The 25959-nt window shown below is 35.5% G+C and overlaps 2 protein-coding genes across 4 annotated transcripts; one reads left to right on the plus strand and one right to left on the minus strand.

Annotated features, from left to right (window-relative positions):
- The first annotated feature begins 4950 nt into the window (after positions 1 to 4950).
- Positions 4951 to 14960, plus strand: LOC128167446 (uncharacterized). The gene is made up of 2 exons (XM_052833172.1): positions 4951 to 5361; positions 11948 to 14960. Exon 2 carries the CDS (start codon positions 11951 to 11953, stop codon positions 13730 to 13732), a length of 1782 nt encoding a protein of 593 aa, XP_052689132.1. The 5' UTR covers positions 4951 to 5361; positions 11948 to 11950; the 3' UTR covers positions 13733 to 14960.
- A 5028-nt stretch (positions 14961 to 19988) lies between these two features.
- On the minus strand, positions 19989 to 25505 carry LOC128166557 (serine/arginine repetitive matrix protein 2-like). Of its 3 annotated transcripts, none has more exons than XM_052831809.1 (5): positions 25043 to 25505; positions 24239 to 24420; positions 23932 to 24153; positions 23692 to 23841; positions 19989 to 23608 (listed from the first exon to the last, which is right to left on the minus strand). In XM_052831809.1, exons 1-5 carry the CDS (start codon positions 25047 to 25049, stop codon positions 20159 to 20161), a joined length of 4011 nt encoding a protein of 1336 aa, XP_052687769.1. In that variant the 5' UTR covers positions 25050 to 25505; the 3' UTR covers positions 19989 to 20158. The 3 variants fall into 3 exon arrangements, with proteins under 3 accessions (XP_052687769.1, XP_052687768.1, XP_052687770.1); XM_052831808.1 differs by lacking the exon at positions 25043 to 25505 and adding an exon at positions 24803 to 24958; XM_052831810.1 differs by lacking the exon at positions 25043 to 25505 and adding an exon at positions 24720 to 24845.
- Positions 25506 to 25959: the final 454 nt, after the last annotated feature.

The following is a 25959-nucleotide window of genomic DNA, read 5'->3' on the forward strand; positions in this document are numbered from 1 at the left end:
TTCATGTGTATATCGAGTGGCTCTTCTATGGTCATCGATCCTAATGTCTTATACATGTATGTCATTTCAGTTCATATCATTAACGTTTATACTAATAATGCAGTTCCTTACATAACTTACTATTGAGTTAAATGCACATGGCTATGTACATGGAGATCCCAGATAACAGGACGTCATTGGACCTTTGTTGGGCCAACAATGTTCCTTATGTTGGGCCACAGTATGCATTTAACATTGGGTCTACGGCAATTTGCTAATCGGCCCTTTATCGGACCAACTTGATGGCTTATTGTTGGACCAATATAGCAGACAGTAGTGTGCCATTGTTGGGCCACTGTATTTTAATATTGGGCAAACATAACTTTTGTACGGTTGGGCCATTGTAAGCAGTTAACATTGGGCCAACGGCAATTTTCTCATCGGCCAACATCTGAAAGTCACACATTAACTTATGTTGATCAATCAGGGGAATGTTCCAACCATTAAACCCTCAGTGGCAAGGGTGGTCGGTGCTTGGGGTTGGTCTTGAGTCTTTTTTTTCAGTTCATTTATTTATTCACTCAAAACCATTTCAAACATATGGTTTATGAGGACAAAAATAACACTAAAATATGCATATAAATTGATCAGAGGTACAAAAGTATAAACATATATAAATATAAGGGTTATAAAGTTGGGAAAAGTTATACAAAATGAACCTAATGGAGGACGGACTACATCGTACATGTAAATCTTTGTTATAAACATACACAATTTTCTCAAACAATTTCACGTTACATGTTGTCATGAGGTAATTTTAGCACATTTGGTCTAGCCGAAATTGTTTTGTTTTTGTCTATAAACTCGTTCCGGACTGGTGATATTGCATCACGTGTTTCAGTTTGATTACATTGATTTTTATGTACTAACTAAGTAATAGATAAGTCTATAAGTGCACGTTGTTTACTTAAAGTTGCGGGTTTTTTTAAAAGGTTAATTTAACCTGTGTACGTGTACACCCAGTTTCAATCTTTGGTGAATAATATATATGAGCTGGATCACATAGAGTACCTGCGTGTTTGTACTAAATATGTACTCCTGTACTATATATGTACTCATGTACTATATATGTACTCCTGTGCTATATATGTACCCCTGTACTATATATGTACTCCTGAACTATACATGTCCTCCTGTACTATACATGTACTCCTGTACTATATATGTACCCCTGTACTATATATGTACTCCTGTACTATATATGTACTCCTGTACTATATATGTACCCCTGTACTATATATGTACTCCTGTACTATACATGTCCTCCTGTACTATACATGTACTCCTGTACTATATATGTACCCCTGTACTATATATGTCCTCCTGTACTATATATATACTCCTGTACTATATATGTTCTCCTGTACTATATATGTACTCCTGTACTATATATGTACTCCTGTACTATATATGTACTCCTGTACTATATATGTACTCCTGTGCTAAATATGTACTCCTGTACTATATATGTACTCCTGTACTATATATGTACTCCTGTACTATATATGTACTCCTGTACTATATATGTACTCCTGTACTATATATGTACTCCTGTATACTATATATGTACCCCTGTACTATATATGTACTCCTGTACTGTATATGTATTCTGTACTATATATGTACTCCTGTACTATACATGTCCTCCTGTATACTATACATGTATATGCACCCCTGTACTATATATGTACCCCTGTACTATATATGTACTCCTGTGCTATATATGTACCCCTGTACTATATATGTACCCCTGTACTATATATGTACTCCTGTACTATATACGTACCCCTATACTATACATGTACTCCTGTATATTATATATGTACTCCTGTACTATATAAGTACTCCTGTACTATATATGTACCCCTGTACTATATATGTACCCCTGTACTATATATGTACTCCTGTACTATATATGTACTCCTGTATACTATATATGTACTCCTGTACTATATATGTCCTCCTGTACTATATATGTACTCCTGTACTATATACGTACCCCTATACTATACATGTACTCCTGTATATTATATATGTACTCCTGTACTATATATGTACCCCTGTACTATATATGTACTCCTGTACTATATATGTACTCCTGTACTATATATGTACTCCTGTATACTATATATGTACTCCTGTACTATATATGTCCTCCTGTACTATATATGTACTTCTGTACTATATATGTACCCCTGTACTGTATATGTCTTCCTGTACTATATATGTACCACTGTACTGTATATGTACTCCTGTACTATATATGTACCCCTGTACTTTATATGTCCTCCTGTACTATATATGTACGCCTGTACTATATATGTCCTCCTGTACTATATATTTACCCCTGTACTATATATGTACTCCTGTACTATATATGTACTCTTGTACTATATATGTACTCCTGTACTGTATATGTACTCCTGTACTGTATATGTACTCCTGTGCTATATATGTACTCCTGTGCTGTATATGTACTCCTGTGCTATATATGTACTCCTGTACTGTATATGTACTCCTGTACTGTATATGTACTCCTGTACTGTATATGTACTCCTGTACTATATATGTACTCCTGTACTGTATATGTACTCCTGTATATTATATATGTACTCCTGTACTATATATGTACTCCTGTACTATATATGTACTTCTGTATTATATATGTACCCCTGTACTATTTATGTACCCCTGTACTATATATGTACTCCTGTGCTATATATGTACCCCTGTACTATATATGTACCCCTGTACTATATATGTACTCCTGTACTATATATGTCCTCCTGTACTATACATGTACTCCTGTACTATATATGTACTCCTGTGCTATATATGTACTTCTGTACTGTATATGTACTCCTGTACTATATATGTACTCCTGTACTATATATGTATTCCTGTACTATATATGTACTCCTGTACTATATATGTACCCCTGTTCTATATATGTACTCCTGTAATATATATGTACCCCTGTACTGTATATGTACTCCTGTACTATACATGTCCTCCTGTAATATACATGTACTCCTGTACTGTATATGTACTCCTGTTCTATATATGTACTCCTGTGCCATATATGTACTCCTGTACTATATATGTACCCCTGTACTATATATGTACTCCTGTGCTATATATGTACTCCTGTACTTTATATGTACTCCTGTACTATATATGTACCCCTGTACTATATATGTACTCCTGTACTATATATGTACCCCTGTACTATATATGTACTCCTGTACTATACATGTCCTCCTGTACTGTATATGTCCTCCTGTACTATATATGTCCTCCTGTACTATATATGTACTCCTGTACTATGTATGTACTCCTGTACTTTATATGTACTCCTGTACTATATATGTCCTCCTGTGAAAGCGTTGAGATTAATGAAAACTTGTGGAAGGAGATTGAATAATGATTTTAAACAAATTTTTGTCTGCAAAATTTCGTAACGTAAATTGTAAAAACATATTTCAGCTTTTCTTTGAGTTAATGCTTATTAAAGATCTATTACGTGATTTGTCCTTAGGAAAATTTCGTAATGTAAATTGTAAAAACATTTTTCAGCTTTTCTTTGAGTTAATGCTTATTAAAGATTTATTACGTGATTTGTCCTTAGGACTTTTGTGTCAGACTGTTAATTGAATAAAGCATTTTGGCATTGGTAATAAATCTTATGAGAACTTAATTAATCTACTTACCACCCCGAATTATTCAATTGTTAACCAATTCAGATGTCAGCTTCAGGCGGTGAGGCATTTGATAATCCGATCTACGTGTTAAAATCATATCCAGTCAGTACAATGAAATTTATTTGGTAAAAAATAAAAAAAATGAAGAAAAATAATTCAAGTTAAAAAATTGCTGTGAAAAAATTTAACGAATATGTCGGTAGAAATCACAGGTGCTTGTGGACAGGGCCGTGCACTACCCCCCCCCTTTCCATCGTAATATTTCTGTTATTTTTCGACTTGAGACATACAATGTATATAAGGGGTTGTTAATGATAATGTATTTTTTTTTTAAATACAAAGAAAAAAATTGGAAAGGGGGGAGGGGGAGGGGGTCGGTAGTGAACGGTCATGTCCACAAGCACCTGTGGTAGAAATGAGGATATTTTAAACTAAATCATGGGCTTAATTTATATAGATAGCAACATTTCGTACATGTACCTACATAGATGCATGGGTAATTAAAATTAATTTCATTCTTTTTCACGGGAGCTTAAGTAGTTGGATGAGTGTTCATAACATTGTCAAATTTAGAAGGTCACGTTTATACATCAACATGTATTAAATAAAAAGAATATATACACAGTATATAGTTCTTATATATGCATTTCAAGGTTTGAATTCCATTCAATTGTTGCCAGGCCAGAATTTTAAAAAATCATTTTAGCGAAAATGTACAACAGAACCTTATAAATTATGTATTCATAGTGTCAATACTGATCGAACTGCTTATTTGTGAAATCCAAGCACAATCAGATATTTTTGAGAGGATAACTAATTCAGTTAGTTGCAAAAACTTTCATCTATTCTATTTGTAATTTACACTAATGAAAAAAAATCAAAACAAGTTTGGTTTTTATTTGACTTTTGCTTGAATAGGTCAAAACTTTAATAAGAAAATTGTTTAAAAAAAACATTAATATATCGATTCATTTTAAAAGTAATTATGAAATATGTGCTAAACGGTACAAACGCATTTATCATATACGTGGAAAATTGAAGCCTAAGGATATATGTTTACATAAAAAAAACTGGCAGTAAGGGTATATAACCCTATAACAACAGACCCCACGCAGCAGTTCCTGGTGTGAGGTCACAGGGTCGGGGAATGAGTGTCTGCTTCAACAGCTTCTAACTAGGTTAATGCTGAGCCAAACGGGTCAACTCAGCGGGATCCAGCAGTTTTCAAAGTATCACCACGACACCACAAACAAATTAATCGAGCCTGCAAGATGAGTTTGGGAAGAGAAATGACAAAGGAAGAAATAATTGATGTTCTGGTAGGTTCCGACACCTAAGATCATTTTTTCCCTCAGATTCTGAAGCTTTTGTACAAACGAAGTCCTTTAATTAAATAAATTACGAAAATCTACTTTAGAAAGGCAAAGAAAAAAAGGGGTTTTAATTATCCCGGAATAGTGCATTCCATCCGAACGTTTTGAGGTTTACGTATCGGAACCGTAATTTCCCGCATTTTTCGATCTTCTGCTTGTGGTGTCGAGCGTGCGAGGAAACCTGCGAGTGGTCGAGTTGGAAGAATTAACAATACTTATGGTTAAGACAGAAAGGAAAAATAACGGAAGTATGTAAATTATAATAAGGCAATTCATTTATGTGTTCATCAATGATCTGCTTGAAGCGTAGCAGTGCACGAAGTGTACGTAAATTCACTGCATGAGTGCTTTGCGAAACCTGCAAGGATTCAGTTGTGATGTGTTGCGTGAATCTAGGTCTACACGTTTTATTATTATTATTTTTTTTGTATAATAAGTTTTTGCACTTTGTAAAAAAGTACCGGATGTCCATGTGTATACATTTTAGTTGAGTTAATTTTTTTAAACAAATGATCATCTCGCATATATGTGATGCTGACCAAAGGCATTTAAAAAATATGCTAGTTGTTTCTCAGTGAAACAGTTGTTGGAATTAACCCAAGGACTCTTCATGACTCCCATATTAGGGGTTCTGACTGCAGGCTGAGCTAGGGATGATTTGTATACAAAATGGTGAATTTATTGACTGCTGGGATTGGCAGTGTAATATGAGGCACATATGGCAATGGACTAAAAAGGGGCTGTTATGGAACATTCATGCAACAATGAAATCAAGCAAACAAAGCTTTTTTGACTTACTGCCAGAACGAACAAGCCAAAGCTAAATGTGTCGATACAAGCATCATCAACAATTTTTTAATGAATCCCAGAATTACTTTGTGTTGATGATAGAACATTCATCAAAAAGGTGATGGATTGTTTATTGTAAAGCGAGAGTTCTTTCATACCTTTTTTGTTTCTTCTCTTTGTAAAGATAAACTATGCTAAGGAGTACAACATTGCAGTGAAAGATTATTGCTGCTTTTTCCAGAGTTGTCGAAATATTTTTATCGCTGTCAGACATTCGGTCTGACAAAGTGAAAGGCTCTGTCAGACCGGACAAAGTGAAAGGCTCTGTCAGACCGGACAAAGTTCTATCGGACCAGAAACGTGTAATAAATGTAAAAAAGAAAAAAGTGCACCACTGAAATAATTTTTATTGTTATTTACACAATTCCATTTCGTATTCAGGTCCAGTGCCTCTGATAAGTCAGTTTATTACCAGTCTTTTCATTTTACCACTACTTTTGTAATTTCTGAGCCAACATCATTTTCAACAACTCTCTCACAGGCACTCTCTGGTGTCTTAACTACACTAACTATTGTTATGTCAACTCTTTAACAGCAGCTGCTGTTAATAAAAGAATAACAAAGACATCCCTGGCCGTTCCAAGTTGGCTGATAAGCGGACCAGGCATGCCTGAACTATGATAATGAAATACTTTATCATAGATTGGAACACACAATGACCATTGGTGTTATCGTAAGATATTTTTAATTGGCCCGGATGTTGTGACGTCTCTTTTCTACAAACTTGAACGACATTGCCACCATTGCTGTTTATTTGACCTTCACCTTTGTATTCCGATCGCAATGGACAAGAATTAGCATCATGGCCAAATTTTTCCATCGGTCATTTGGACCAATGATTTCCATAAAGTTATCGGTCCAGACAAATTTGTACCGGCCTTGCTGACAGGGCTTTTTGGAAATCGCAGTCAAATACCCAAAAATAGACCTCAGACCCCCTTGGAAAACAATATCATCCCATGGACACCTCCCTCCCCCTGGAAAAATTTTCTGGATGGTCAGTCAGTTTATTCTAAGACAGCTTATACCCAGAAGGCCAAAGTTTGCACTTTCCTCTGGGAGGATACAACACTACTTAAAAAGTGGTTATAATTTTGAGTTGTCTTGGTCAAATACTGCAAAATTGCTTTTCTATCTGACGGATGAATTATAAATAATACTGGTAGATTGGATAAATTGATATGCGTACTTTATTTTAGACTTCTTATCAGTGGGCATCTGATGACAGAACTTATTTATTTCAATCTTTTCAATTTTCTATCATTTTTATATCTATGTGAATTCTAAAAAGGCAATGGCAGGTGGTCCGGTTTAGAACATGAGTTGCAAATTGAGTGTTGAATGCGTTGGTTATGGCAGATTAAGTTTCATATGAAAGTGGTGCTGACTCCTCCTGGTGGATATGACCATGAAAAGAAAATGGTTCTATGTTGCTGCTAGGGCTAGCTGTGTCAATATTTTCTAAATGTACTAGTATAGTACAGTAGCCTATTAAAGGTCGGGATTGAAGTTCGGAATTTATAAATGGCTTCTAGTATGTGTAACTGCCTATTATAAACTGGAGCATGAGTAGAGTCTGGGATATTCTAAAAAAAAACCATTTTTTTTTTTAGAAAAATACATCTTCGCTAGCCAAGGGTTTGTGATCCGGACTGTTCCTCACAAACCATTGACAATATCGTGCTATCAAAAGTTGGGATTTTTTTTTGTCATGTGATCTCCCAGCCAATTTATAAATCAGCCAAAAATGATGAAGATGCCTTACTTTTAACATCACTGGTGCAGTAATGGCAGCCTCCATAGACATAGATAATGACACATTAGGAATATTGTTAAATGTTACAGATAGAGTGTATTCATTCGAAGGGTGTAAGACTGGGAGCCGTAAATCCTTCATCTATGAGTGCATGCCTCTGTTGATACACAATTACGTGGTACTTGGTCTTGTTATTGCATCCATGCTACCTGTATCATAAAGGCTCAAACAGAAAGACTTGAAAAATAGGGTTTTTTAGCTATTCGTATTAGAGACACACTCGTGAATATTTAAAACAGTTTAAAAACATTGTCAATTAAATCAGATATGTTTTGCATTTTTTGATTGGTCAAACAGTTTTAGTAAACCCCAATCAAAATCCAGGGAAAAAAATCCTGACTTTTGATTACACGTTATGCCAAGGATTCATGAGCGGTGCAGATCAGAAATTCTTGGCTAGCGAAGATGAGAAGATAACTGAATTTTTGTTTGAAAAAAAGATGATTGGTCTGACAATAAATACAGTAGTTAGAACAAACTTGATTGATTATTACTCGGTATTCAACTGCATGAAAAATTGTCACTAAATGTCAAATGTTAATAAAGGAAACGATAGGAATTTAAGTTGAACAAAAATTAAACAGCAAGTGCTGAGCCCTGAAAATAAAAATTTCCTTGTATTTCTGAAAAAAAGATATGATTTAAAAAAAAGGTTCTAACATTATTGGGAGATTTAAAGCTTATAAATACTTACCAGGAAATCACGGATATCTATGTAACTACTCCCTGGTCATCTGTATCCGTTGTATTTTTCAATAAAGGATATAAGGAATCATTCTTTGAGTATTATGAGGTGATAATTTTGGTCGGGTGTGATCAAATTCAATAAAGCCCAAAGGGCTTTATGATAGATTTGATCACGCCCTGACCGAAATTATCACCTCATAATATTCAAAGAATGATTCCTTATTACTTATATTTATATAATTTTAAACCATCGTACGATTAAATATTTAAATATTCTCACTATAAAACTCTATACAGAATATTAGTCAATAATTGTAATATTAGCTTGTCCGAAAAATATTGACCAGTCAATATTTTTTTGATATTTGATATAGGAATAATATCTAGAGAACATTCCCTCTAGTATTTAAAATAATCGCCTCTGATTTGTTGATTCGTAAACGATGACGTAAATAACTCTTCGCGACTCCAAAACAAAGTGACGTCATAATAGACAGTCAGTCAAGGCAAGTAAACAACGGACGCGCAATGCGACGGTTTGCTATCATAACGGATATAAGGATTTGCGAATTACTGTGAAGTAAAATCAGGTAAAACATCTGTATGTTAATTCTTACAGTCGGCGAAATATCACCAGTGACCGTTTGATGCTAAGGATATTTTGGAAATGAACTTTGCCGCACAAAATTGTATTCGTGAATTCTTTGTTGAGCTGAGAAAGTTACGGCGATCTGTTTTCAATTACTTTCTTAAATTTTGGTTTGTTTCTTCATATAACAAAACAAATGTTGACTGTGTTTTCGGGCAACATTGTGATATAAGCCCCCTTGGGACGAAAATATTGCCCTCCGCTTCACGTTGGGCAATATTTCGTCCCTCGTTGGCTAATATAATCAATGTTGCCCTCAACCCTAGTCAATATTTGTATAATATATAAGCAAACCCCGCTGGCGCCTCAATTTGGCTTTATGAGTTACATAGTACAAAATCGATACGTAGTGTTATCACAGGCAAAGACACTGGAAAATGTAAATACAATGTATATAAAAATGATCACTTTATATATTTAAGCATTGAATGCTTAATTTTGGATGTTGTCTGTCCTGTAACACACCAAGCGGTGAAGACAAATTGAATACCGCGGTAATGCGCGGTATGATAATTATGACTTGGTTTGACATACCAGTAAAAAAAAAAAATTTCAAGCTGATTTGTCTATCTTCTTTTTCATTTTAAGCATAAATAAACAGTTTCTAATGTTTAACACAATCATTTCAGGTCTAAAACTGAAATTTTCACTTCAACATTCAAAATGTATCGTAAATAAAAGCTTTGTTTACGTAGCAAACAATTATAAGCTCTGTAACTCGCTTATAACTCAACGGATGATACTCAAATTTTAGTTGCCTATTAAAAATGCCTTACTTAGGCAATGTAAACATTAAAATCGGACAATTAATTTTTGACCAAAATTGTGACCATGCCCCTTCAACAAGCTATTGATGTTTATAGCATGATATACATGTGGCATCACCGCGTCATGAATTAACGTCTTTTTTAAAGGTTCGCATTTATGAATAATGACTATCTTCAAAAATTGAAAAAGACCAAAACAACACAATATTTTAAAACAGATATATCATACACTTTTTCTAACTGTTTTAAAAACCTAGGAAATGTTACTGCCCATTTCGGATATCTACGCAATGCCTTTTGTCTCTAGATCAAGGAGTTTTAAAAGACTGGGCATGCGAATAGTGATATGAGGCATTTTTGCTCCGATTGATAGAAATCACTATATAGAAAAAGTACTGGAATTGACATATCAACCTAAAATCGTGAGAGGGTGAACAGGGTACCCTAAACGTGGTTCCAATATCTGGTCCATTTCTTTCTAATTGGGGATCATTGGAAATAGAACCTATAACTTAACACAAAGATTGATTATGACTTGTTAAGGATTGTTGATGTGTCATGATTTCGAAGCAAGGTCATTTGGGCTAGTTTAAGGTCACTGAAAGGAAAAGTGCTTAATTTGTGTCTCATCTATACTTTTCTAATAGAGAAACATTGGAAAGTCACACTTCACACAAAGATTGCTTATGACCTTATGCCTATGTTTTTATGAATTTGAATCCAGTGTCATTTTTAATGTTCAAATTAAGTCACTTGTCGAAAAAGTGCATGATTTGGGTCTGCTCTATACATTTTGATGGAGAAACAGAGGAAGTTTCAACTTCACATATAGATTGTATATGACCTGAGGGTGTGTCGTGATACTGACCTAAGATCATTTTTGCAAGTTCAAGGTCATTGTAAAAAAAAATTCATAATCGCTCTTTAGACCATACCTTGTAATAGAAATGTTTAGAACCTTAAACCTTAGTCGGACATGAATTTATGAAATGTGCATTATTAAGACCGAGAGCACTATGCAGGCTTCATCGCTTTCAGGTATTTTATTTACCGGAACATGTTACATTAGACTGAAAATTTTATAAAAAGGTGTTTGAACACAAATAATATGTCAACCACTGCACTGGTAGAGAATATCCAAAGAAAGATGAAACAAAACAGACTGAAATCCAGGAACTGATATGTCCAAACTCCTCGATCATTGTAAACCGTTTTCCTGTGTTGTCCTGTTATAACATTGCACATGCGCTTACCATACACAGTAGCAGATCGTGCAGTGACAGTGTGGACTTTAGAAAATGGTGCATTTTTAGAAACTGATAAAAATGATGTTTACAATGTTTCTTTCTTGGATCAACTATCACTTATCTGCTGTGCTGGATGTAGTGCAGCCCGGATCTACAATAAGATGTACCGGTAGATGTTGTGCACTCTGTATGAAAGACGCGCATGTACAATGTGCATGCCAAGTAAGGATCTGTGCAGAATAATACAGAAATTTTTCAAAGAATATACTGTCTTTTATATTTAACTTACTGTAGTTTCATTTATTCTTCCCCCCCCCCCCCCCCACCCCACATATTATAACAGTACTAGAGGTACTTTGTGTAAAGTTGGTCAGATTGTACCCTGCTTATTTATAAGGAAGATGACTCCCATTAATTTCAAGTCACATAGTTGAAGGTCATGACTCAAGTGACTGATGATTTGGAAATGTCTGCTCGGTTTCCTGAAAACTTGAACCTTTAGCCTATTGGAGATCAAACTTTATAGTATTAATCTCGTACTTTATAGTATTGACCCAGATTAGTAGACAACCAGATATTTTTCATTATCATTACAGACACTTTGCAGTAATAAACAAGATGCTTTGTACATCCCTGTTCAAAACAAAAGAAAACAAACATTCTATACATGATGATACTTCTTTCTTTGATGTTTTATTTACCGGTATATAAGAAAAATTGCATTCAATGTATAGCATTATATGCATTGATGTTGATAAATAAGGTTTTAATGACTACATGCTTACAGAAGTGTTGAAACTTAATTTGATTTAATTTCAGGTAATGGCACTGCACATAAATAAGCAGATGACATCCAGTAGACTTACAGAAGGAAAAGATGAGAGAACAAAATCATCATATCGTGGAAATATCAGGAAGCCCAAGAAATTATTGTCAGATAGATTTGGGTCAATCTCTAATATCACTACAGAATTGGGAAATCGTGAAGGAGACCCTTGTGGGACCGGTGTCTACCCTCTGACCCAAGAACTCATGGACTTTGAGAAGGGAATCCTGAAGAGAAAGTATGACAACTTAAAAGTGAGTGTGAAGTTGGAAGGAAAAGATCACTGTTTGATTGCACCAGGTTTTACACACAAGAAGCTCACATCCAATTCCCCATTTTGTGGGATAAACGATCATGGTTTAGCTTTAAAAAACAATGAAAGATCCAAAATAGAGAACAGTCTAAATGAGTCATCAAGAAAATTTGGGAAACATGATAGAAATTTAGCTGGGGATAATGGTCTGTTTAATCAGGGTTCTACCAGGGCAGGAAAATGTGATGAAACCATTGGAAGGAAGGGATCCTACAACAATGTTGCAAACAACTCTGTTCCATTGACTAATGCAAAGTTAGTCAACAATACATCTGAAGCTCCAAAAAGACCATTTTTCTATGCTGAACAGAACAGTGTTCCACCAAAAAAGAGATTCACCATTGATCATGAGTTGCGACAAAATTCACATGCAGAACACAAGAACAAAGAAGATGCAGTAACAAATAAACCCAGTGGTTATCACGGTAGTTTGCAGCAAGGAGAATCCACACCTTCATCCATTGCATCAGAACATAATGGTTCTGACACTTTAATGCTCTTTGAGGGAAGAACCCTGTTGAAGGGTGGTGTGAAACCTCGCCACATTCCCAAAACTGTTGTGGAAAGAGATGATAAGGAGCTTCCAACTGATCCACGACTCCAAAGACCAGATTATTGCATGCTTAATCATATTATGGAATATAAAGTACTGTTGTGGCACAAAGATTGGCTTTTTGATTACACAAAAAAGTTGCTAGAGGCCAGGAAGTCAAATCAAATGAAGAGAGAACAGGAAAGATTGAATGTTTGTGCGATGAAAGATACAAGCAATGAGCATACTGAGAATAAAAATGTTGTGGAATTAAAGGACACCACACGTATGAATAAAGAACAACATGATACAAAAAATAGCTCCAGCTTGATTTTGGAAAGTAAAAATGTGGACACTTTGAAGTCTGTTTCACCCAATCTTGTCGAAAATGTACGAAACAGATGTGTTGGAGCCGTGCAGTGTTTTGAATATGAACATTCACGTAGGAAAAAGGAAGTTGTACCAAATGTCTATGATCCGCGTCTTAAAAACAGATCTCAAAAGCAAATGGAGACCAGTGAAAGTCATGGCAGAGTAAATACATTCAAATTATCAGCATCGAGAAAGAATAGTGAGAAAAAAGACATAAAATTCCACAAGTATGATGCAAAGCACAAGTTTCAGAAGAAAAAATCACCGGATGGAATCCAACTTTCCCGTGGCAAGACTGGAGCGGTGTTAAGAGAGGATAGCAGGTGCAACTCCCCAAGTTTCAATGCAGTTGACAAAGAATTCAAAACATTATCAACAAACTCTATGCACTCAAACTATTACAACAAAAATCTGTCTCCAATTTATCAAGATACACAGAATTATAACAGTTACCAAAGGCATTTGCCTAAAACCTGCAGAGGCAGTACTGATGTGAACCCTATAGGAAAAGACAGAAGTCAGGACATTTATCCCCAGTTTTGTCAGGATAACTGGTACTGAAAAATCTGAGACACAGGAAGGTTCTTATAGACCTTGACAATATGTTGTTTATATTTATTTTGATCAAGAAATCCATGGTTGTAACATATTTTTGAAAATTATGAAAAGATCATGTACATACAAGTTTGTACTTTGCTAGTTATACAATGTGTATCTTTAAAATCTTTTATCCTGGTGATTATGTAAGCATCTAAATTACAAAATATATGTCCTATAGTATAAAGCACGAAATACCTGTGCAAGATATTTGTAAATTGGAATGAAACCAAGACAGTGAATATGAAGTTGAAGGGGGGGGGGGTCTATCTTGACAAACACAAATTTATCCTGTTGGCCTTGGTCAAGTATTTTATTTCCCAAATATTTGATTTATTATCTGTATTTTTCAAAAATCTTTGGTATTGTATTTATTATTCAAATGTACTTAATCCATAATTAAACATATGCATCATTGATATTACTAAGCATCATGTTTTCTATTACATTGGCAATGTATAAAACATTTGACAACAATTTTTAGAATTATCATTATATTAACTCATTCAGTATTCCTTGAACATTGGTAACAATGAATCAGTCTTGGTAGAATTACACATCCTAGACACTTGTAAAAATAATTGTATTTCTGGGTAAATATAAGATTCAACTTAAAATATGAAAATAATATTGTTTAAAATTTTATAGAAAACCAGAGAGGTGTCTTATTTTTAAGATTGTTAATCATTAATGTTTTAGTACTGTATGTAGTTAAAATATTGAAATTCAAGACATATCCTTTACATATATTCTTTTCTAAATGAGCATGATTTTATTTTGTTCTTGTATATGTCTTCATTCTTTTGAATTCTCATTTGCGGGGACCAATATGTATAGAGGATTCTGAGCTGTGTAGAATTTTGGTAAAATTCTGTGATAAGAATTATTGAAGTCTGTTTTATCATTTGTGTAGATATAGTAGTATAAAAGATATGTTTTCTGTATGTTACATTTTTTAAAAGTCTTAAGCAGTTTATTAATGCTATTGAAATTTGCTATGTTTTAGAAGCCAACAGGTTGCGAGAAATTGTTTCTGTAAAATGTGTTTTTATGACAACATGAATGTACGGTTCTGTTTATGGTTATTTTATGTTTGCCTTGAGGAGCTTGAGCTTCTTCACAGAGAATCCTGTAGTGTTAGATGCTTGGAATTTGTTATGTTTACAAAGTGTAATAAACCTATGGTGCTAAATCCAAAGTTCTAGCAGTCTTTTTATACTGAAATGTATCAATTTATCATTAATTTTATTATGCTTTACCCTCGAAGTTTTTGGAGCAGGTCTTGAATCTAAGTTATTACAGGTTCTTACTTTATCAAACTTGCATGAATGTTGCATCTGATCATACTTACGGACTAAAGGGACTTGGATACTGTAGCCAAAAATTTCACTGGAGGATGTTCAGGTTTTTAAATAGTAGATCTTTGATGGCCATATTTAAGTTATAACATGTAGTACTGGTTCTATCTTCATCAAACTTACATTAATGGACATCTTATTAAAGCTGAAAACCGCTTGTAAATGGGCACTGCCCATCAAATTTCCCTCGCCGTGTTACTCGATGGGGGTGAAATGATAAAATTTTACAAATAGAAGAATACTAACGCCAAAAACAGGTAATTCACAAACACAGTATATGGTCAGCTTTAAACAAGTACACGTGCGAGCGCTCGCCAAAATTCCCTATCCCTGCAATATTTTGGCGAGCACTCGCTCTGCTGAAAACGCCCCTGCCCTGACAGGTTTGAATGCTTGATCTGAGCTTTAAGTTTTATATGTTGGAGAAGTGTGCCTGTGGATGGCAATATCATAGAGTTATTACTGGTCCTATCTTTACCTAACTGATTGTGTATCTTATGATGCTTAAATACATGAACAACATGTTTGAATGCCGATTTTAAAAGGTTTCAGATGCCAGAGGAGGTATAAGGTTTTTTGCTCACCGAGACGAAGTCAGGGGGAGCTTATGCTATACCATACCCTCGCCATTGGCATTCGGACCTGGTTGAGGTTTTTGGTGATGGTCCTGTATCTAAATTAGTACTTGTACTATCTCCACCAACCTTGTATGGATGATGCATCTGGACCTGCTTATGGACCTGAAAGTCTAGGATGCTTAATCTGGCCCATAAATTTCAGATGCTGGAGAAGGTTGAGATGTTTGGAGCATGTTATAGTTATTGCAGGTGCCCTTTGATGACCTTATGCAAGTTACCACTGGTCCTGTCTTCACCAAACATAGGTGGATGGTGCATCTTGTGATACTGATGCATACCACAGCGTTTGATGCTGAATCTGAGCAATAGGTTTCGGATGCTGGATGAGGTAAAGGTTTTTGCAGCTGGTTAAATAATGCACTGCATTACCTTGGATGCTGAATCTGAGCCATAGGCTTTTGTTGCTGGATGAGGTTGAGGTTTTTGGAACTGGTCAAACTTTTTGGAGCAGGTGCCCTTTTATAGACAAATCTTCGTTATTAATGATTCAATCTTTAACAAATTTAGATAGATGATGCATCTTGCGATACCCATGCAATTCACAGGCTTGGATGCTGAGCCATAAGTGTAGGATGCTGGAGGAGGTTAAGGTTTTTGGAGCTTGCTACTTGTTTATGTAAATTATAATAGTACTTCTTGAAACTTGCAAGGTTGAATTATATAACTAAGATACTGAGAGTGATCTTGATTATCTAGACCCTTAGGCAGGTTTAGAAATTTAAAACAACTCAAATTAAATTAGGGGCTTAGAACTGGTTATGAAATGAAGTAAATTATTATTTTGTTCATACCAAGTCAGACTAAAACAGTTGATATAAATAGAGATATCTTCAGATAAAAAGCTTGATCACAATTATCTTGATGCTTGAGCAGGTGTAAGTGTTTTGAGTAGTTAGATACAGGTTTAATTGTTGGAAAAAAAATTGTCCTGACTATTATGGCACACTCAACTTTGGTTTTGAAACATAAGGCAAGCCCTAGATACAGGAACTGAACTCCTTCATCAAGGCTTTATAGATGTAATTTATGATATACGTGTATATTATCATGATTCCTATGAAGTGAATTATATGATATAATATTTTGTTATACTTTCATGTTAAATACTGAAATCTGATTGGTTAAGACGCAGTTAATAATATTTACTATTACCCTCAGCGTTAGCAACGCACTTGGCAACGGGTAACATTAAAAAATGTTACATGCGCGAAAATTATGCGCGTACGGTTCGCTGTAGAATTCACGTTATTCCTATATAAAAGCAGTAAAAATTTCTTAAAAATTTTAAAAAAGACATTCAGTTTAACAAAATAAATAGTGCCTGTTTGGGAGGATAACAGTTGAAATTGACACCCCTTGAAAACCATTGTCAACCTCCGCTTCGCGTCGGTTGACAATGGTTTTCTCGGGGTGTCAATTTCAACTGTTACCCTCCCAAACAGGCACTATTTATGTATTATCATATAATATGATATTGTATCACATGATATGATACTGTAATATATAATATGATCTTTTGTTATACTTTCATGTTAAATACTGAAATCTGATTGGTTTAGACGCAGTTCATAAGTTGTTCTATTACCCTCAGCGTTAGCAACGCACTTAGCAACGGGTAACATTACGAATTGTTACATGCGCGAAAATCATGCGCGTACGGTTCGCCTTAGAATTCACGTTATTCTTATCTACAAGCAGTGATGTTTTCTTTAAAATTAAGACATTCAGTATAACAAAATAAATAGTGCCTCCGCTTCGCGTCGGTTGACAATGGTTTTCTCGGGGTGTCAATTTCAACTGTTACCCTCCCAAACAGGCACTATTTATATAATATTATATGATATTGTAACATGTGATGAAACATGATATGAAATTATATCATATTATATGATACAATATATAAATAGTGCCTGTTTGGGAGGGTAACAGTTGAAATTGACACCCCGAGAAAACCATTGTCAACCGACGCGAAGCGGAGGTTGACAATGGTTTTCGAGGGGTGTCAATTTCAACTGTTATCCTCCCAAACAGGCACTATTTATTTTGTTATACTGAATGTCTTTTTAAAAATTTTAAGAAAATTTTACTGCTTTTATATAGGAATAACGTGAATTCTACAGCGAACCGTACGCGCATAATTTTCGCGCATGTAACATTTTTTAATGTTACCCGTTGCCAAGTGCGTTGCTAACGCTGAGGGTAATAGTAAATATTATTAACTGCGTCTTAACCAATCAGATTTCAGTATTTAACATGAAAGTATAACAATATATTATAATATCCTGATATTTTATAGAGTGATATGATATTGTAAAATACATGAAATAATAATGAACTTTGTATTATGATATGATGCACTTTATATACGATATATTTTATTATACTTTCATGTTAAATACTGAAATATCATTGGTTAAGACGCAGATGATAATCCGTTCTATTACCCTCAGCGTTAGCAACACACTTGTTACACAAATTGTTACATGCGCGTACGGTTCGCCGTAGAATTTGCGTCATTTCTATATAAAAGCAGTAAAAATATCTCTAAAATTAGTACATTCAGTATAATAAAATTAATAGTGCCAGTCTGGGAGGATTACAGTTGAAATTGAATTAGAATTCGCGTCATTTCTATATAAAAGCAGTAAAAATATCTCTAAAATTAGGACATTCAGTATAATAAAATAAATAGTGCCAGTCTGGGAGGATAACAGTTGAAATTGACACTCTTCGTAAACCATTGTCAACCGGCGCGTGGCGTCGGTTGACAATGGTTTCCTCGGGGTGTCAATATATAAATTGTGCCTGTTTGGGAGGGTAACAGTTGAAATTGACACCCCGATAAAACCATTGTCAACCGACGCGAAGCGGAGGTTGACAATGGTTTTCGAGGGGTGTCAATTTCAACTGTTATCCTCCCAAACAGGCACTATTTATTTTGTTATACTGAATGTCTTTTTTAAAATTTTTAAGAAAATTTTACTGCTTTTATATAGGAATAACGTGAATTCTACAGCGAACCGTACGCGCATAATTTTCGCGCATATAACATTTTTTAATGTTACCCGTTGCCAAGTGCGTTGCTAACGCTGAGGGTAATAGTAAATATTATTAACTGCGTCTTAACCAATCAGATTTCAGTATTTAACATGAAAGTATAACAATTTCAATTGTTACCCTCCAAAACAGGCACTATTTATATAGTATTACATATGTTGTAGCATTTGATATTGTATCATATAATATTGGGTCAAACCACGAAACTGTATCCAATGTCTTGATATAAGAGATCATTAACTACATGTATGATTTTCATAAATAGATATGCGTGGGTGGGTGTGTGTGTTATGATGAAGATGGTCTCATATAGGTGATGCCTCGTTTCAATGAGCTTTGTAATCTATGATTACCTATGTTTGGAGTTGGTGTTCTTTTATGACCATATCTAAGTTTTGATATAATCCAGATGTTGGGGCGGATCTAAGTTTAATGAATTGTGAAAAGCAGGTTTGAATGTTGGTAGAAAATACTGTCCTGGCCATTTGTGACTCCTGTTTTATGTAACTTTAGATTTAATACACAAGCGTTTCTTCAAATACAGAGCATGACCCCCACTGTCAATGATGCTGAAATTGAGTCATATAACTTCATATTATACTGCTTCATGATATGATACGATACAAATATCATGATACAGTAACGCATCAAAAGAGGTAGTATAATATTTTTTAATAATGCATCATATAATGCAGTATCATATTGTATGGTATGATACAATAAAATCATATCAATATCGTATCATACTAAAAATATCCTGTCTTATCAAACGATAGAAAAATGTTTTACTTGATATCTAGGTATCATTTCAATATTGAACCATATCATTTACATGATTTGAAAATGGGTAATATCAAACATATCATAAAATAACATAATGCACTTTTGAATCATATCATGATGTAGATAATACACTATCGCTTATATTTGATGTTTAGACGTTTAAAACAGAAAACATGAGGTTTTCTTGTAACGCAGATTAATATGGTATTACTTGTAGACTTGCATGTCTTTTTAGTGAGTAAATGTGTTAAAGCAGAGTGAGTATATTATGTACATATTCTGCTTAAAAATGTTTTATTAATACTTAACCTTTCGGATTATTGGTCTAGAACTAATTTTGATATCAATAAACTTGGCTTTAGTTGCGGAAACTGTAAAATAAACCTGATCATGAATTGCTTTTATTCATACGATGTTTAAAAATTCAAATTACTCTTGCAAATACAGTGATATAAAAATGAAATTAAAAGTATCCTGTTCAATCCACTAAGCACACTGATTTTAGGGAATAATACAGTTATGAGGATGATCCAATGATAATATTCACAACCAGTTCATCTTTTGTCATAGCTGCTGTTATCCTTAAAAGTGCGATGATAGGATGAAGATCGATGATTGGAATGTCCACCGCTTCTTGATCTGTAGCTTCCTCTAAACCCCCTTGTCCGGAAACTTCCACGAGACGAACTCAGTCTTCCCCTGTAGGACGATCCCCTCGTCTTCTTCGTCGTCTTTAATGATAACAATTTCCCTCTGAATGTTGTGTGAGGGGTATTGCTGTGATGGTCTGGTTGAGAGAACCCAGAGTGTACCCGCTGCATGAATGGTGCCCTTGGAGAAAAAGAAACATTTGTTCCACTGTCTGCTCTCTCATCGTGATAGTGCTGCTCAAGGAAGTCATCAGGGAAGTCTAAACCACTGGACACTTCATTTGTAGCACTGCCTGACATAGTGGAATGCCAAGGATTTGAGGTGTACAGAGATTCCACACTCCGTTCTTGCTTTAAATATGGCACAAATGGATGTACTGGCTGGGCAGCAGTAGACGCTATGGTAGGCATTACTTCAGATTTTAATTCCTTGCTCATCTGATCTTTCACCAGCTCGATGACCATATCTGCCATTCTGCCCTCAGCGCTGTCGTCTTGGTTACTGTTGTCTCTGAAAACTATTTTCTTTAGTAAGCTTGTCATGGCTTTCGACAGGGTTGTATTCACAACAGCTTCGTCGTTGGTCGTTGGCTGTTTCCGCTCTGAAAATCTAGTTTCAGTCTCCATTGTAAGGTCAACATATGAACTTCTGTGGTTGTTGTAAATGTTTAGATTGTCTTCGGGTCTCATTTGCATATTGCTGAACGCCATGGGATTAGACATATTTCCTCCCGTATGATCATTATACAGTTTTGTAATTTCTTCTTTGTAATGTTTAGCTTTGGTTATAAATCGTCTTGAAATGTCAATTTTCTTTCGTTCTTCGAGATATTTCAACCGTCCGGGTGAATTCTCTCTCTCAAATATTTCTTCAGCTAGAGACCTTCTAGTGGATTTGCTGTCTTTGCTAGTGTTGCTGGTCATCTTATAACTGCTCTTCGTTCCACTATCTTGAGAACTATTCGATCTAGAACAAAACGGACTAACACTTCTAGACCTTCTCCTTTCTCTAGAGTTGTGCGATTCTGGTCTACTCCTGAAACTTGATTTATCTAACGAGGGAGATCTTGAGAAATGTTTCTCCTGTTTGTTCCTTTTAAGATGTGGTGATTTGGATCTGGTACGACCTCGATCCCGATCAGATTTGCTTAAAGATCTAGATCGACTTCGTTTTCGTTTGATTTCTATTGGTCTTTTGCGCGGCTGAGATGCAGGTGAACGAGATCTACTTCTCGTTTTGAGTGATCTCGATTTGTTTCGTTGTACATTTAATTTTTCGTTGCTGTCGAATTCTGGTTTTTTCGTTTTTTGTTTTTCAGATGCAATACTATGTTTTGAATCATACTTTTTCTGTTTAACTGTTTTCGAGTATGTTGTAGATGTTGTAGATATCTTTTCGTTGTGTTTTTCTTTTTTGTTGGACTCTAGAATTTTGGCAGACGACTTTGTTTTTATGAGCTCCTTTGCTTTACCACTGTTATTTTCCTTCTTTTCTGCGTTTTCCTTGGGAACTTGCACAGATCTAGTTGGTTCACAACTAGAGTTGATATCAGACAACTTCCCTTCTATGTTACCTTTGTTCGTTGAATTAAGGTAAACATTTGGATTACTGCTACCAAAGTAATCAGACATGCTCATATGTACCTTTTTAGTAGGCGATGCTGCCTTCTCGCTAAATACTTCTGTTAATACACGGGCTGTTCGTTCAAAATCATCGTTATATTCAGGTAGATATGAAGAAAATCCCATGTTCCTTGGAAGAAAATCATCCGTATTGCTCTCTCGTTCTCTATCTCTTTCTTTATCAGTTTGTTTTCCTGATTGTGCTTCAGCACGAGTTTTTCCATCTGTACAATTCTCTGTCTCCCCAGGCTCCTTCTTTATTTTGACAACATCCGTGTCTACAGACGAATTATTTTGAATGGCTTTTATAGCATTATTAAGCTCGTTTAATGCTTTTTCAACATCATCTTCTGTCTGTTCGTACTCTGGTTCCGTTTTGATGAATTCAACTGGAAGAATGTTCTTTGTCCTTTTCTCTGATTTTTCTCCATAAGACTCATCTTCAGGAGGCTCCTCTTTTATACGACGTAAAAATGGACCAAACCCAGCCATGACGGGTGTTTCTATGACATGACCCATTGCACGTAGTATTCTTGGATCTTTCACAGTCTTTTTCTCACCCGATGGGATTCTAATACCCCTTAATTCATGATAAATACTAGGCGCATCTGGCTCGTCAAGTGTAATTCTAACAAGCTTATAAGTGAGGTCAGTTTCATTGTCTTTTGATGAAGCACTCCTTTTCCTTGTCTCTGAAGAAGCTACCTTTACCGCGTCTACATGGGGCGAGCCATGATCAGACGGCTTTCTCTCTGGGGTGACGCTGTTTGACAATTCCCGTGACTTCGTGCTACCATGATCTTGAATGGTCTGACGCTTTTGATCTAAACACGTTCTTGAAAGTTGTGAGTCATGTCTGACATAAGGGTCTGATCCTGTGTTCCTTCCATGTTCCTTTATTGATGACACATCGATATTTACATCATTACATTGACGTTCATCTTGTGTTGGTGTGTGATTTCCTGAGCTTTTCTGATCCACAGTTTTCTTACATCCTGTATCAATACTGCTAATTGAAGGTTTTTTGTCGACAACAACACATTTTGTTGTTTGTTTTGTTACTCCATTATTCGATTTTTCATCATCAGATGAGCTATCACTTGTTTGATTTTGTTTAGAATTATCAAATAATTCAAACAAATTCTTCTCCCGGGATTTTGACGATGACGATTTCGGACTCCTGGTCCTCGATCGCTTGCGTTTTTCAGGCTCCCTGTTTTGTGACCTTGACCTTGATCGATCTCTAACACGTTTCTTGGGAGAATGTGAACTCTTTCCTTTCCTTTTGGAATGGAAACCAAACATTCTCTGCCACGTTGTAGGCATTTTATTAAAAGGTCGTCTGAAAAACATATACCCCATGCCAGTCCCCCCCGACAGAGCGGAGGGTCTACGAAACTTTTCCAGTTTTTTGGTGGTCTCCCCGGGAGGTTTTTCAGATGGCGGTTCTATTGGTACATCCGATATCAGCCTTGTTCCAGACCGCCTTCCCTCCACTACATATTTTTTATGAGGCGCTGACCTTGGTAGATGTTTTAAGGGCTTAGTTTCGTTTTTGAGCCGCTGTATATTTTTACTAAGTGCAAGGTCTCTCTCTCTTGTGTAGTTTAACAATACTGTTCGATCTAGCCTGTTCCTTGTTCGATGCAACCGTAAAACTGCGATTGGTAGTACGTGGCTTGGATAATTCATTGGTATAATTGTCTCTTCATCATATTCGTACATGTACGCCTAAAAAAGATAGCAATAAAATGAGTTGAAATTTTCAGTGTTGTTTTATTCAACCTGTTGTAAATGTATGATTATTTACTTACAAAATTGTACGCAATGGCATCGCTTATGTCAATACTGGTTAAATCAGGCGCGTTCTCCGCTAGATGACAGTCGTAGTTTGGAGTGGGAGCTATACAACCATATTCCCCGGTAAAAAATGGCTTCACTTTCTTCACTCGGCCGAGCATACCCTATATAAAATGCATCAAATTGAAAATATCAAAAGTGTTACCTTCTTAAATTAAACAAAAAATAAATAAAGTGCTAAGTTGAGTTTTTACCCTTAATATGACGAGGTAATTGGCCTGCTGGAAGTTTTTAAACACCATAAATCTGGTCAAAATATCATAATGTCTGTTCATATGAATCCCATATTGTGTATCTCCCAGCACATTGTTTTTCTTTTCCTTACAGCGTGGACCAATTTCGCAGATTCGCTGGACATTGTTGAATCCCTCAGCCATGAACAGTAGGTCATCTTTAGTCTCTTCCTCAGTCCTTCCCTACAAAATATCAGCGCCATATTAACGTCTGCTGACAGCATACGGAGTCTTATTTTACCATTGATGTAATCTCTGTTTTTCATACCAAAGATTTCATCAACTTCCGCTTCCGTTCATATCTCTCTGTGAGCTCCTTGTTCCTGACCAGCCAGACCTGCTTGATTTCCCACAGATACTCTATATCCTCATTTGTTACACATGTCTTCTGGATGTCCCACATCAAGTTAGACACGTCCAAGCTGTTCAGTTCAACCTCGTGTAGCATACCTAAAATGATTGGACCATAACGTATAAAGATTCAGAAGAACTCAATTACAAATCAGTTTAAAAACCTTTATAAAATTTACGCCGTCACGACACTTTGTAGCCACTTAAACTCTACTTCTTGATCTCGTACACGGAAAACCACACTACAAATGGTCATATCTTAGACGTCGTTCAATTCACAGATGAACTTTGAGAATGCTACTTTCTACACTTGTAGTTTCATTTTCTATACGGCAATAAAACTTTAATATTACACACAGATATGCGTTGCTGATAACGTTAATGGGGTCATCACGTACTGTGTCTCTTGCTGAATGGCGCTGAGTACCATATATAACACGAATTAGTTGATTACGGGATTCTTTCCTGTTACTGTACATACATGATCTACTTAATTCCTCCGCCATGGTTTTCCAGATACTGAGTGAGTGGCGGATCCTTCTATTTACTTTGTTGTAGAATGAAGGAACATGTAACAATACATATTAGTATCAGACGACATGTCGCGACAGTATAGACAGGATCTACATGTACATAACTTTCCAGCGCTGTCACCTACTGTCGTTGTCCCCACACGAACTACTGATAAGATAACAGACTTGTACAGAGCTTGGATACTTACGGTTCATTATGGGGAGATAACTCGCACGTCTTCAAAATCTGTAGATTAAAAGAATGTACAATAATCCCACAACGATTGTTCCACACATACGAGCATTGTTAATTAATCCGTTGACTTTAAATCCATAGATTTCAACAGAGTGGCCATTTATTTAAGTTTTCAGCCACTTCTAACATGTGCAGCAAGCCGGAAGTTTAGAACTTTTCAATGAATTGTAATCCGGTATTATTCGTTCTGCTCCCAGCTTTCCGTTTGCTGTATTTTTCCACTAAAATAACTACTAATTAGGACACTATCATATCTCTCCAATCTGTGTCCGATGTCATGTGACTTCAGTGTTTATCCCTTAAGGTCGCCTCCGATTCAACGTTTTAAACAAATAATTCCGGGTTTTAAATTTTTCGTTGTAAGGCCTGTGGTATGCTGGTTTAGATTAGACTCGTTTTACGCGGTTCGGTTTACACCAGCCAGGTACCCCTTAACTTTGCTGTCACGTTCCGCTGACTTCTTTGTGCTAGCCGCAGTAGTCATGCAATCTAACGCAGCCTTGCACTGTTTACCGAAATATGAACCAGGGTAGAATTTGGCATTCATCCATATTAGTCGCGTCTTAAAATATCATTGTTTCCCCAAAATATAAACATATAAGGTAAAATTGGCAGTCATCCATAGCAGTTAAAGTTGAAAAAATTCAAGTCGCATTGTTACCCCCAAAAATTGTAGTTGTCGTTATGGACTCATAAACAACCCCAAAACTTTTTTCGATAAATATTGTTATAGTTAATGAATCACGAATTTTAATATAACTCTAAACAGAATATAGAATGCTTGATTTACTTATATATACACAGATTACAACGATATACCGTAAATTGTCTTACCTACTGAAAATATTAACTGTTCTGTTTCTTTATAAA

Source organism: Crassostrea angulata, chromosome 10 (assembly GCF_025612915.1).
Source record: "Crassostrea angulata isolate pt1a10 chromosome 10, ASM2561291v2, whole genome shotgun sequence".
NCBI lineage: Eukaryota > Metazoa > Mollusca > Bivalvia > Ostreida > Ostreidae > Magallana > Magallana angulata.

Bases quoted from the DNA above. Each gene is read 5' to 3' on its own strand.
- LOC128166557 (XM_052831808.1), bottom strand. From the start codon at position 24,827: ATGGCGGAGGAATTAAGTAGATCAT. The intron at 24,154-24,238 runs GTATGAAAAACA...GATATTTTGTAG, and splicing joins GGAAGTTGATGAAATCTTTG to GGAAGGACTGAGGAAGAGAC. The intron at 23,842-23,931 runs GTAAAAACTCAA...CATTTTATATAG, and splicing joins ATTACCTCGTCATATTAAGG to GGTATGCTCGGCCGAGTGAA.
- LOC128167446 (XM_052833172.1), top strand. From the start codon at position 11,951: ATGGCACTGCACATAAATAAGCAGATGACATCCAGTAGACTTACAGAA.